Source organism: Aethalodelphis obliquidens, unplaced genomic scaffold, assembly GCF_003676395.1.
Source record: "Aethalodelphis obliquidens isolate GAN/ISIS:26980383/991018 unplaced genomic scaffold, ASM367639v1 scaffold49, whole genome shotgun sequence".
NCBI classification, from domain to species: Eukaryota; Metazoa; Chordata; class Mammalia; order Artiodactyla; family Delphinidae; genus Aethalodelphis; species Aethalodelphis obliquidens.
This window is the reverse complement of record NW_020837993.1, coordinates 4,907,211-4,921,079: the sequence shown is the minus strand read 5'-3', so window position 1 is coordinate 4,921,079 and position 13,869 is coordinate 4,907,211. Positions and strand designations below refer to the sequence as shown.

At 38.6% G+C, this 13,869-nt stretch overlaps 1 protein-coding gene across 6 annotated transcripts in view; it reads right to left on the bottom strand.

The window, feature by feature from the left end:
* CHD2 (chromodomain helicase DNA binding protein 2) overlaps positions 1–13,869 on the bottom strand; it is a 126,184-nt gene extending 112,315 nt beyond the window's left edge. For 3 of the 6 annotated variants that reach the window (XM_027083148.1, XM_027083151.1, XM_027083153.1), the window contains exon 1: positions 8,957–9,387. In XM_027083148.1, the coding sequence (XP_026938949.1) occupies positions 8,957–9,057 (101 nt within the window). In that variant the 5' untranslated portion in view covers positions 9,058–9,387. Of the gene's footprint in view, positions 1–8,956; positions 9,401–12,765; positions 12,899–13,248 lie in introns of those variants that run through there. The other 3 variants (XM_027083152.1, XM_027083149.1, XM_027083155.1) reach the window with 3 other exon arrangements.

Here is a 13,869-nt window from a genome sequence, read left to right as displayed (position 1 = left end):
ATAAACATATAAAAAGGTAATTAAACCTCACTGGTAATTTGGAAGTGTATTTATAATATATGATTTTACATTAATCTGCTTGGCAGAAATTAAAGTCTGGTTAACATTAAAGTATGATGAGAAATTAGGGAAAATAGTACTCATACACCATTACTGAAAAAGTAATCAGTAGAAGCTTTGGAAAGCTATTTGGCATATTACCCTAGAAATATGCATGAATCGTGTGAGTTAATCAGTGGGTATATCACCTAAACAAATTATCAAATGTGTGCAGGAGATGGAAAGTATAAAAATGTTCAGAGCTCTGCTCATAAGATAAAAAAAAGGAAATAACCTAAATGTTCATGTATGAAAATGCAAAAATAAAATGTGAAACATTCATACTATGCAATTAACTACAACAGTTAAGACTAGGGATGAATCAGATCTATAAATATCAATATGACAATTTCAAAACTATCATATTTTTTTAAACACAAAATATATTACATGAACCATGTGCGTTTTAAAAATGCCAAGGTTTTTATATGCCAAGTTCATGAAAGTGACTAGGGAAAAGGGGTGAATAGGATTTTAACTATATCTAACTTGTTGAAAACTTTAATTTTATTCTTTGAACTTCCCTGAATTTTTCTTAATTTCTCAAAAAAGAGCTGTTTCTAACATTGAAGAACTGATCAGTATTCCGGAGTAGACCTTCCTAGGATTCGGCAATTCTTTTGGAACTCACTTTAACACTGGAAACACTAAGGATCCTCTTTTCGGAAAAAGGTACATATATGTAAGAGACAAAATACACACAAAAATGCTGTGTAGTTTCAGAAGATAAAGGGTTAATTCAGTCCCATCAGTAAACCAGCCCACCCCACCCCAAGATTAAGAAACCCAATGATAATGGAGGAAAAATCTACTTTTAATAACCATATTTCTAAAATTTTCAACTGGTACCAGGCAGAAGTCACCTTTATCTCTATTATGCTACTCTGCTCCCCAGTAACCAGTAAACATTTGAGTAGTCCTACATAGTTTAGGAAGCATTAAACAAATGGAACCCAGGCATACATATCATTACGGAAAAGTGAATTATAACAAGAAGCCTGGGTAAGGTACAAATTAAATATTCATTTGGCAAATACCTATCCCAATGTGGGTCTGGCAGAGCACTAAGGATTAACATAAAAGGCGAGGCAAGCTTTCTACTCGGGTAACAACATGGAAGACTAACCCTTCATGCGGTGAAAGGCAGTTACAGAGAGAACTCTCCCTATAATCTACCATGCCAACTGATATTTACATACATTTAGAACCCTGAGGTTAGATGAACTTATTTGACCAGGAGTTCCTTTCAGCCCTTTGAGTCTTATCTTTCCTTATTAACAACTTTCAGGCTACAGTTTTAGACTTTTATAAGTTAGCAACTCCAAAGCTCAAAGGAGATTTAAAAGTCCTGGCTGCTAACCTCAGTAGTAAATGTGGAACTTACGACCACACTGTCATAGGAAGTAAAGTGAAGTCCCTGAATCAGGCCACAGAAAAGGAAAAGTGAGGCCTCCCAACTTTCTTAATAACAGCCAACACTCGCTGTGGCAAGCGCTTTAGTGTTTTAGACCAGTTTCTCACACTCACCATTATTGATGGTTTTTTGTTGCGGGGGAATAAGGGGTCTGTCCTGTGTATTGTAGGATGTTGAGCAACATCGCTGGCCTCTACCCACTAGATGCCAGCAGCACCCCGACCTGAACCCAAAATACCTCCAGACACTGCCAAAAGTCTTGCTGGGGGAGGAGGTGGTGTCCCCAAGCTGAAAACTAGTGTTATAAAAAACAGTATTTTACTTAATTCTAACTTCCCCAAGAGAGACATACTATATACCCTTACTCCTATTTTAAAGACAGAGAAACAAGCTCAGAGGTTCCTGCCCGAGATTCTACAGCTAAAAAGAAACAGAAAAGAGACCCAAAGTCCCGTTCCATTAGCCCTTACTTCCCAAACCTGCCTCAGTGCAAGAATCAAGGGAGGCTGTTGTTCAACATACAGATTCCTGGACACCACCCCAGAATGACTGAACTCAACACTTCCAGGGAAGAAGCCTGGGAATATGTTTAACAAGCACCCCAGGTTGATTCTTAGCAAGTAAATCTGGGGACTTAAATGCCTATATAAAGCTAAATTTAGAGGAAACAAACTTTTTAATCAAGCAAGGGAACTCGAACACTGCAAGGATTTGACCCATCACCCCCTTCCCTCAAAATGACAACTTACCAGCCATATACTGCCTCCATTTTAAGGTCAAATCAACCAGCATTATCAACTGGAACTGAAGGCGCCCTCTAATTAAGGTTTTTGACAGCCACCACACTCAGGAACCATTTCCCCAGAGGGCATGTCTATAGGACAAGTGTTCGCAACGCTGGCTTTGCAATGGACACACCTGGAGCCCTTCTGACAATCTCCCCCCTCCCCTCCCCTCCTCTCTCTCCTCTTCCCTCCCTCCCCTCCCACTACAAGACCCCCTAAATCCAATCAGGTATGGGCCCGGGTTTTTTAAATTCACAAGTGATTCTGATGCAAAGCCTATGCTGGAACTAAGTTTACCACAACAAAAAACAAAAATTAGAAGCAAAGCTCAGTCTCTACAAACTGTGGCCAAATCCAAAGTGCATGTGTGGTGCTGGAGTCTGTCCAACCAGAGGAGGGCCAGGTTCTCGTCTCCAGCACCCCTCCACCCACCACCTTTCCTCATACTACTCCCCCATCGGTTTCTCAAACTACCCCCAGGGGAAATGACTGGATACAAGTTAACTTGAATCTTTCCATGTAAAATCACCGCCTTTGAAAAGCAATCTGTCTCTGGCATAAATCACACCAGTGATTTTCAGCTTTTGGTTTCTTTAAAAATGTAAAGTTTTTTAAGACAAACAGAGTACACAATTAGTCTACAGTTTTACTATTTTCCCCAATCACCTACATAGTTTCCTCTTACCTATCTAATCCTGGAGCCAAACTGCCCATGTCTGAATCCAGTTCTATCTACCCTTTATTCCCCCTTGTGCCTCAGTTTTCTCATCTACAAAAGACGGGTGATAATCCTACCTACCTCACAGACCTGATGTGAGGACAACTCAAAGTAACACATATCAAGGACTTAGAACAAGTTGCAGGCTCATAGTAGGCACTATTGTTAGCGATTATTGAATCTCTCCAAAACAATCAATGCAGTTTTCAATGAAAAATCTCAACGATCATTTCATCTACTGGTTTGCGCAACTGTAAGCAGAACCAGAATAAACGGATAGGAGAAGTTAACTATAAATCCTCGTTAAGTATACAACCCCACTGAAGGAACAGGATGACAAGAGTATAAGAAGAGCTCAGCAGGACGCAGGACCACCCACAGAAGTTCAAAAGAAGAAAGCTCTGTGACAGTTAACCTGGGAATGCTAGTGGAAGGAGGTCACTATCATTTCTGCTACACTAACCCTCACACTAAATAAAATATACATTCAAAACTCCTTGAAACAGTGCCTGACACAGTGAACACTCAATAAAACGCAAATCTACCCTGGTATTCACCACATGTTATTTTCCTTCATGACAAAATCCAAATGAAAGATTACCAGCCACGACTGGGCTAAGAAAGAACTCATACAAATGCAATACCCTGAGGTTTATTTTTATATTCTATTCTCTTGTTCTGTTTTTAACGCTGGTTACAATTCATAACCCACCAGTGGGTGACAAATACCACTCTAAATAACTGATTCACAGCACAAGCCAGGGCCACTGCTCTAGCCCTAAGTTACCTTTATCAGCTATGGGGAAAAGGAATTCTGAATGGAATGTAACTGTTCAAAGTTAATTCTGGAATCCAAACTTTTGGAGGTCTCTAAACGGGTTCAAGTAGACAATCACAGTAACGAAGAGATAGCACTAGAACTTAAAGCAATTGGAGGTGAAAACATCCCATTAGTATAAACATTTCAAAGGTATGCTACAGCAGGATCTGGCATGACATTGAAATGGAAACTTTTCCTCTTCCATCAAGCATACAACTCCCCCTTATCAGCACCCCATCCCCCATTGCTTCCAGACCTCCAAATTCAAGCTGCCCTAAAAAGGGAACTGAGAAAATAGGACAAGGAATGGAGAGACAAAGGATTAGAAAAAAATGTAACAAGTGCTCCATCAGAAGATTTGAAACACACGGGGAAACATGCAAACATATGGAAACAACACATGCAAATTGGAAACACATGGAGAGCTTTTAAAAATTAATCACAGGGGTTGGGCTGGACATTGGTATTTTTAGAAGCTCTCCAAGGTCTGAGGTAGAAACAAAAAATAGAATTCAACAACTCAAACCAAAAGTAAAGGAAATGAAGAAAGCAGAGGAAACCCAAAACACAAACCATGAGACTATGGGTCTAACACAATAAACTGGACATTAGGCATTATCTTAAATCAAATGCCGCTATGGTGAAGACTGATTAGTAAAAGCAAGCTACAGCCAATTAGATTTTTTTTAAGATTTATTTATTATTTATTTATTTAATTTATTTTCGGCTCCGGCGGGTCTTGGTTGTAGCACACAGGATATTCGTTGTGGTGCACGAGCTTCCCTCTACCTGTGGCACGCGGGTTCCAGAGCGTGTGGGCTCTGTAGTTTGCGGCACGCTGGCTCTAGTCGAGGTGTGTGGGCTCAGTAGCCCCGCAGCATGTGGGATCTTAGTTCCCTGACTAGGGATCAAACCTGCATCCCCTACATTGTAAGGCAGATTCTTTGCCACTGGGCCACCAGGGAAGTCCCGCCAATTAGATTTTGTTGTAAATATTACTGTAGTTACATTTATATCCAAACAGCACTGCACCTTGGTATTAATTATTCACTCTTGTACAGCTTGAGAGGGAAATGAGGCAGAGGGTAAACCAGGGCAATAATTACCAGCTCCAGAAGGAGGAAATAAGGCATCTACTCAGAGTGACTGCCAAGAGGAGGGCTATGACTCACACAAGCTGGTCTACTCCAGAAAGAGTCATATGCTCCTTTCAAAAGGCTGGGTTTCTCAGGGGAATAAATTTTAAAAATAAAAACAATTAAAGGATTAACTGCAAAATACACCCAAGGTTTCAACTAACTATAAGAGGACCTGCCTCCTAAAATCATTTTAACAAACCTCTCTCCTAACTTGCCTAAATAGACCAGACTCCTGTGGGAGGCTAGGCCACCAGCCACAGAACCTCACAGGCAGCCTGGCTCTTAAAGAGGGACTTAGAGGGACTTCCCTGGTGGCTCAGTGGTTAGGAATCTGCCTGCCAATGCGGGGGACACGGGTTCGAGCCCTGGTCCGGGAAGATCCCACATGCCACGGAGCAACTAAGCCCGTGAGCCACAACTGCTGAAGCCCGCGTGCCTGGAGCCCATGTACCACAACAAAAGAAACCACTGCAATGAGAGGCCCAAGCACCACAACGAAGAGTAGCCCCCGCTCGCCGCAACTAGAGAAAGCCCGTGCACAGCAACAAAAGACCCAATGCAGCCAAAAATAAATAAATAAATTTATATATAAAAAAAAGAGGGACTTAGAACAGAAAAAGAAAGATGAAGCATTAGTAATAAAATATTACTAGCAGCTTGCAGTTACTGAGTACTTTCAGTGTAACAGTCTCTCTTTGTCAAATACTTTATAGGCATTGTGTGATTTAATCTTCATAACCCAGTGAAGACTGTCATTATCCACACTTTTTTTTTTTGGCCATGCCGCCCGGCATGCAGGATCTTAGTTCTCGACCAGGGATCGAACCCGAGCCCCCTGCAGTGGAAACTCGGAGTCTTAACCACTGGACCACCAGGGAAGTCCCATATCCACACTTCAGAAATGAGAAAATTCCAACAGTGTACTTCATTAGCCTAAACTGGGAAGAAAAGTTTTCAGTACTAAAGTAAATGCTGCACTAGTGCCCATCATTGTACACAGCTCTTGCTCGGCACGGAAGGAACAGTTAAAGACTTCACAAATTACAAAATAACTCATCAGAACTGGATCCTAAGTATAAAATCAAGACTATCTTTAGAATGATGCCTCAGCTGCTGGTCTTCTGCAACACTCTCCCCATCAATGTCAGAGTAATCACATTTTCCCCTCAACTGTGGGGACTCTCCAGAAGCTATCACTAAAATAACAAAAATGGTGACCTTAGCCAAACATGTTAACATAATGTTGTAGGTCAATTATACTTCGAAAACAAACTAACTTACAGAAAAAGAGATCAGATTTGTGGACCAGAGGCAGGGTTGGGGGATGGGGGGGTAGTGAGGGGTCTGTGGGGAGGGGGAATTGAATAAAGATAGCTAAAAGGTACAAACCTCCAGTATAAGACAAATAAGTACTAGGGATGTAAGGTAAAACACAATAAATATAATTAACACTGCTGTATGTTATACAGAAAATTTGTTTAAAAAGTAAATCCTGAAAGTTCTCATCACAAGGAAAACAATTTTTTAATTTTGTATCTACCAGATGATGCATGTTCACTAAACTTATTGTGGTAATCATTTCATGATGTATGTATGTCAAATCATTATGCTGTATACCTTAAATTTATACAGTGCTGTATGTCAATTATCTCAATATAACTGGAAGAAAAAAAGGGACTTAACCAAACATGTTAACAGTAAGATGCTAAATTGGAACTGCTTTGAAATGCAGCATGAGTGCCTTCCATACACCTACATTCTCCATGATTTATTTCACCAAGCAAAGCCTTGTCCCCCCACCTCCAATACACCCAGTAGAGGAGCTTTTAATAAAAGGGTCTCTGCCCCCAGACTTCCCTTATCAATTAGTTTAGACTGATTAGGGGCAACGCCATAACATATAAAATATGTGCTCCAACACTGTGCTAAATTACTGAAAACAAAATAAACATAAAACAGACCCTGGGCATTTGGTGAATTGTGTCAACTTCTGTTGTTTGGATTTATACTAATAACACTGAAGTTCCAAAGAAGTAGTAATAGGCAATTTTGGTGAGGTATGAATTTGAATTCAGTGCCCAATCAATCAGGTTGAAATGCAGGAGGGAATTATTCAGCTATAGTACCAAATACCAGCTAAGTAGCCCAACATAGTTGTTTTTATATGTACGCAAAATAACTCTTGGGTGATTAAAAAGAACACTTTCTTCGCTAAAACGCCCTCCTTAAGAAAGTCAACTGAGTTCTAAGGTTTTCAAAACAAACAAACAAAAAAGCTAAAAGACCTTAAAAAACTGATGCTCATGCCCAGAATAAATTTACCAAATGTCACACAGAGCAGTCACTTAATTTTTATGTCAGGAGCAAGTTGACTGTGCCACATTTTATGGTGACTGTAATTTGGTCACAAGTAATGAATGATAGGAGTCTGAAAATAGGTGGTTGTAGGAGGTATCTCTCACAGTTGTCAGGGTTTGCTATATATGGGAAGGGGTAAGTAAACCAATCAATTATAAAATCTGTGAGTTTCACATACTGTCAGGTAAAATTCAACTAAACTTCCAGATTCATCTCTCAAACAACAACTTGCTAAAACTTTTTATAACTAAAGCTTCTTATGAAATACTGTTTGCCCACCTTCCTGCAACTGCTTAACCTTTACAAAAGATGTTACTCCAAAGAGCCAAATATCAACTGGAAACTGCAGGTTTTCAAAACAAGAATCCAAAATAAAGAGGAAAGATTAATCAGCACTTTTCTTGCCATTTCATTACATTCTGCACACAGGAGGAAAACCCATAGAAAGCTCAATGAACAGACCTAATACTCTGGTTCTTTAAAGTTAATTGGCTCCAAGTGGCATGCAAACTGTTCACAGATATACTGCTATATCATAATATTCATTTTAACTCACATAGTAACAATATTTATTACATCTACAACAGAGCAGTTCATATCCTGGAACACCACTGCAGTGTTACTTAATTCTATCTTTTAATTTAGGGTATTTAGCAAATAAAATTTTAATACAACTAACCAGAATTCAGTCTCAATACACAAAAAGAACCTTTCTTCTTCTTGTTTTATATCCACCTTCAGAAGTTGCTAACATGTTAATGATCATCAAATTCTTAAGTATTTGTCCCTAAGACTGTTAAAATTTTCATCATATATATTTGAGCATATACTTTAAAAATCACTTACAGAAGCTTTGATGAACGAGTCTATAAAACAAACTCAAAACCCAATTTCACCTGAAGTTTCCACAAAGAATTCTTCGTAAAGAACCAAGACTATGCGAACCTACAAAACCAATTAATAATGTAGTGAATTTTATCTTCTATAAACTTTATTCAGAAACTCATGATATGCCCAGGTAAACATCTCTTTCAAAGTACCATACTTTTACTCAATAAAAAATTTCTGAACTATTGCCAACTATGTGACAGATCATTCCAGTTATTGCTAAAAACACTCCAAAAGTTTAGAAAAAACTTTTCACCAGGGTACGATTACAAAAACACCAATATAGTCTTTCCTTCTTACTTAAATTCATTACGTGTGACCAAATTACAGTCACCGTTGGTAAGCTATGATTTTTTTTTAACCAGAAATCCTTGCAAGGGTTTCCAAACAAGGCAGACCATGAGCATCATTACAGCATTTTAACAAGTTTACCAGGATTGAATTAAAATTTCCAGAATGGGGGATCTGAGAAGTTTCCTAAGATTTTGCCAAGTAATTCCACTACTGGCCAAGCTTTGGGAGTCACTATTCTTCAGCAAGTGCTTTAACACTTAAGAAGAGTTGTTTTCTAACACCTGTTTGCACAGTTATGGATGCCTATTGCTGTATTCTGTTGTTTAAGTTAACCTAATATTAGTAACCTAGTAGTTACTGGTCAGGTGAATATCTTTAGCTATTTTCTACTTAACTATCCCGTTGTTAATCTTAAAAATAAATCACTTTGCACATACTGACCTGAGTTTTTCTCCATCAAATGCCAATTGAGAAAATGTTTGGTACCAAGTAAAAATGCACGGGGACAAGTTCAAATAATCTTCCCTTTGTTTATGAGCCATGTATTAAACAACAGCTGTAACACCGTTAACAAGTTTCAATTAAAATAAAAATATCTCCTCTTGGTAGTGAAACGCTTTTGGTCAATGGTAACAAACTCACTAATCTCTTCACAGTGAACACAAAAAAGAAAAAAAAAAAAAGACCCGCTAGGATATGAGAAAGGAAAGCGAAAACGATAAAAACTGGCAGGTTTTCGACTTGAAGGTTTCCGATTAGTGCCTTTTACTTTCTCCAAAAGCAGAAGCCGCTTCTAAATGAGGAAAACCATTCCTAGGGATGGGCAAAAAATACACGCTGCAGGGTGGAGACGGCCACAGAGCTGGATGGAGGGCGCCGCCTGGGGCGAAATCGCGCAGGAGGGAGCCCACCGGAAAGTCCCAGACAGCCTTCCCTTCCCCTCCCCCCCACCCCTCCCCCGTTCCCACCCCCGCTCCCCCCCCCGTGCCCCTTGGCGTGCGGCTGCCTAAGCGAAGAGGAACGACGTAGGCTGCGCACGCAGCCTAACGTCACTGCGTTCGCTCCTCCCGGCGACGAGGCGCCTGACGTCGCAGGGCGGAGCCTGTCCACAGGCCGCCGCTGTTGACCCGCTGTTACCAAGCGCGCGCACAGCCAATCAGCAGTCGGCGCCGGCGCCGGCCGGCCTTTGAACTCGGCACGGCAACTTCCTGCTGTTTGGCGAGTACACAGTGCAATGCAGTATGTCTGTCAGCGCTGCGGCACAAAGGAACAGCCATTTTGTGACTGAGCTGGACCTGCACCAAGATGCCAGGGGCTCAGAGAGCTGCTGCCGGCGCTAACTACCAAGCTGCCCTTTATTTCAGTACCAAAGAACAAAAAAGGAGGAGGGGGGAGATACTTCGGTATTTCAGGTTTCAATTCGCTTTATTTTCAATCTTCTCAAAAAATCCCGATTCCTAAGAATTATCAGCATCATAAAATGGCTGCCACTTAAAAAACTCCCTGTTCCACTCCACAAGCAACTGCATTATGCCAACTTCTAACTATCCCCAGCCTTTTAGAGTAACAACTAAAAGGCTGATTAAAAAGATTTTGCCCGCACCTCAGGTTATCAAAATAAAATCTGGTTCAGAGGCAGACGTTTTGGAGATAAATTTAATAAACTGTTTCAGTTCTTATGATAAATTGAAAACGCAGCGTCCTAGAACACACAGCTCTTTGTGTGCAGTTCCATTCACATTTCCTTCTCTTTCCATTTTGTGATATTACTGAAGTTACCCCAAACCGCAAATTATTTTAGATAAGTGTGTGGTATACATTTCTATATATGTCTATCACGAAAACTTTGTTTCAGATATTTAAAAATTTAGCTATCAAGTATCTTTAAAATGTTTTTGAAAGTGAACTTTTTAACCTTCAAAAATCATGATATACAAAGTATAACATTATACTTAAGCATTAACTTCAAAAGAACAACAAACTTACAAAATGACTTAAGTATTGCCATTATTTCCAAAAACTGGAGCATACCAGCCATACCTAAATTTACACTCAATTCTTTCAGGTGCTAAAGTAAATCTCAGACCAAAAAGTTTACTTGACCTGCAAACTCCTCCCTTCCTCTCCTGTGGCTCAGGCTGCAAAAGTGGATATCTGTAGTATTCCCTAAACGCTATAGACTTTATGCCACAGAAACTAGGTCCTTATGGAGAAATTCTGATGGATTAAGGAACCAAGTTCTGGCTACCATAACAGTCACCTTAATTTTAGCTCACTTAAAAATAACATTAATCTACTACAATAAAACACCACTAACATTCTATAGCTTTACAATTTTAAAAGGAAGTGATGTCATAATTATGTGCATGTATTAAGGTATGCAATTTGGGGTAAAAGTAATTTAACACTCCATCTTCTTTTCAAGGAGTCTCTCAAATATTTTTTTGACACTCATCAGGTATATGAATCAAAATATACGTGACAAAAAAAGACATTTAAAAGTACAGTGCATGCCTCTAGTTAAGCTGCAACCTCATTACCAGGAGACAAATGCATGGCAACTTCCATGTAGTTTTCCAGGTCAGAGTATCATTAAAAGAAAGAATAACAACACCGCTTAATTTTTTTTAAATTAGAAAGCAGAGTCTGATCAATGTTGTTAACCACAAACCTTGCCTGAGAAAGCCAAAACCCATGTGAGATATGCAAATCATACACTCAAGGGAGTACCAATTTTAGGTATTGAATCTTTAATAATTTGTCAAAGATACCTGGGGATTCCTATTTGTTCAAATCACCATCACTTTTCAGAAAAGTCAGTTTAGAATCAGTAGAGAAGTTTTCTGTCCTAAATCTAACCTAGGTATATACATGGGCAATTCAATTCCAAAGACAGTAATCCAAACTATGTGACAACTCAATTTGCAAAAGAATTTGGAAAGGTATTTTTAAAAGCAAGGGTCAAAATATTTTAAGTCTTATAAAACATAAAAATTTAACATTATTAAAAAACCATTTTCAAAACTTTCAAATCACTAACCTAATAATAAAGTATATTGTTTATATAAAATTATAAAAGAGCAAAGCTGGGGAGAAAAAAAATCATATAATCAATCAAATTCTTGTTAAATGCATGATTTAAAATTTATAACATGACAATTCATAGAACACACATCAAGAAATGCATTCATATATACTTTAAAAAATTAATATACAGATCATACAAAACATCTTAGAGGCTTTTCATACAACAAAACATCTTAGAGGCTTTATTACTTAGTCACTAATATGGTGAACTCCAACAAATGTGAAACAAATCATGATTTGAACAAACAGTACATTTGTAAGCTTCAGGAGATAAAGCATTCCAGGCGACTCTGTCGAAATAAATCAATAAATTTAAAGCAGCTACAACTAAAATGCAAGGATAAAATACTACATCTACCAACCAGAGAGCACTGTCTGAATATAAGCATACAAATGCAAACCATAAAGTATTTTAAATATAAAACATACAATTACAATCAGTAGCAAACACAAAATAAAAGCATATTAATAGTATTCCAAGATTTCTGTGATCACAGGTCTGATCTCATAAATGCAGGAACTGTAATCATCGAGAGTAAAGGTTTTGATAAATCTTATCAAAATTTCCTAAAATGTCAAGAGTATCAAAAGAAATACAGAGTCAAATAAAAATATAAACTGAGAGGCATCAGTCAAAGGGTCCTTTTTGCAATTTCATTTTAAAATGTACATTTTTTCATTCATATAACTTTCTCAAATGTCTATTTACTATAATTTACTACCACAAGGCTCCTCTATGGCCTTCAGTTACAAGTTTGGGTATCCTAGATTCTTCAAAGAAAAAATTTGCCTTGTATGTAAAATGGTGCAATGCAGCAATGGCTAAACCGACAAGGTCATTTTCCTACAGCACGAAAACCTAAAAACTGAAATTTATTGACAAAAAAACTGTAGTTTACAGGAAAGGCCCCCTTGAATAAAGGTACCTTACCTTTTGACTGCTGTAAGAGGCCTTAAGTCACAACTTAACTTTCATAAATTGCTACCAAAAAATTAGGGTGTGGCATATTAGCAATCTCAAGGTCACGCTTTAAAAAACGAATCCAAATTAGTAAAATACTTAAAATAAAACAGATAGCTATCCTTGTCTGTCAAGGTGAACAATGTAAGCTGAGGTTTCCCCCAAAAAAAAAGAAAAAAGGAAGAAAGTTGATAGCTCATACCTCGATGCATTGCTGTGTAGCGAACTGTCCTCCTCTTGGCTTTTGTCCTTATTTCTCATCATCTTTTAATTCTTAAATATTAAGGGGGAGGGGGAATCTGTGTTTGCTTTGAAGTCCTGTGCCCAGGTATTTACTGTCAAAAGTTGAAAGAAAGGTAAGGTCCCAGCTTCTATCGATGGATTTTATTATCAGGAACAAAGTCCTGACGATGTAACGATATTGTTATAACACAACAGCGGTTAAGCACCAAAAAGCAAAATATTTCTATTTTTTCTTTAAAAAAAAAAACACATAAAAACAGGCTAAACCGAACAGGGAGAATCATCACTATCAATAAGGAAAGTTTCTCAAAGTAACACACTGGATACAAATAACAATCTCTGTATCTTATTGCGTCATCCAGGAATTTCTCATATTTACAGAAAATAAAGCAAACATAAACATATAAATCTTTTAAATTATCACTAATGATCATGAACTTACCTGATCCATGTAGTAGGTCCAAAGCAAGAGTCCTATCTAGTAGTAGAAAAATATCAGATCCAAATAATTAAAAATAAAAACAAAATTCTCCGTTAAAAAACAAAAAATAAATAAAATTATCCTCAAATATGTTAACTGGTCAAAAAAATACAGCAACAATTAATCCTAAAACGGGTCCGGAAGAAAAAAAACCTCATTAGCAGAGCGCACAAAAATGGAGGTGCGCCATGGCTTCTAAGCTGGAAAAAACAACGACCTGGGCTCTCAGTACGGCTGCTTCTTTCCAACAAGGCACGAAAAGAAAGCTCCCAAAAGCTGCTTTTCTCCCTAAAAAAGGTTCGAATCGACCCCAGTAAGTCACTAGGACAGGCAGGGGGCTGCGGGGGCCCCCTGAGGCTGCCTGAAAGTTAGGGAAAGTTGCGTAAAGTGAGGCGAAGGCAGGGAGCAGAGCGCGCTCTCTCTAAGGCACAGCCGCCATCTAGAGCCTCCTTCCCAGCTCTGAGAGCTCTGCCTTTGATTGACACTCTCTACATTTACCCCACAACTCAGGTGATGTACCATAGACCCACCCCTTCATCTCCACCAAAAAAAAAAAAAAAAAAAAAAAAAGATCCTCCATCC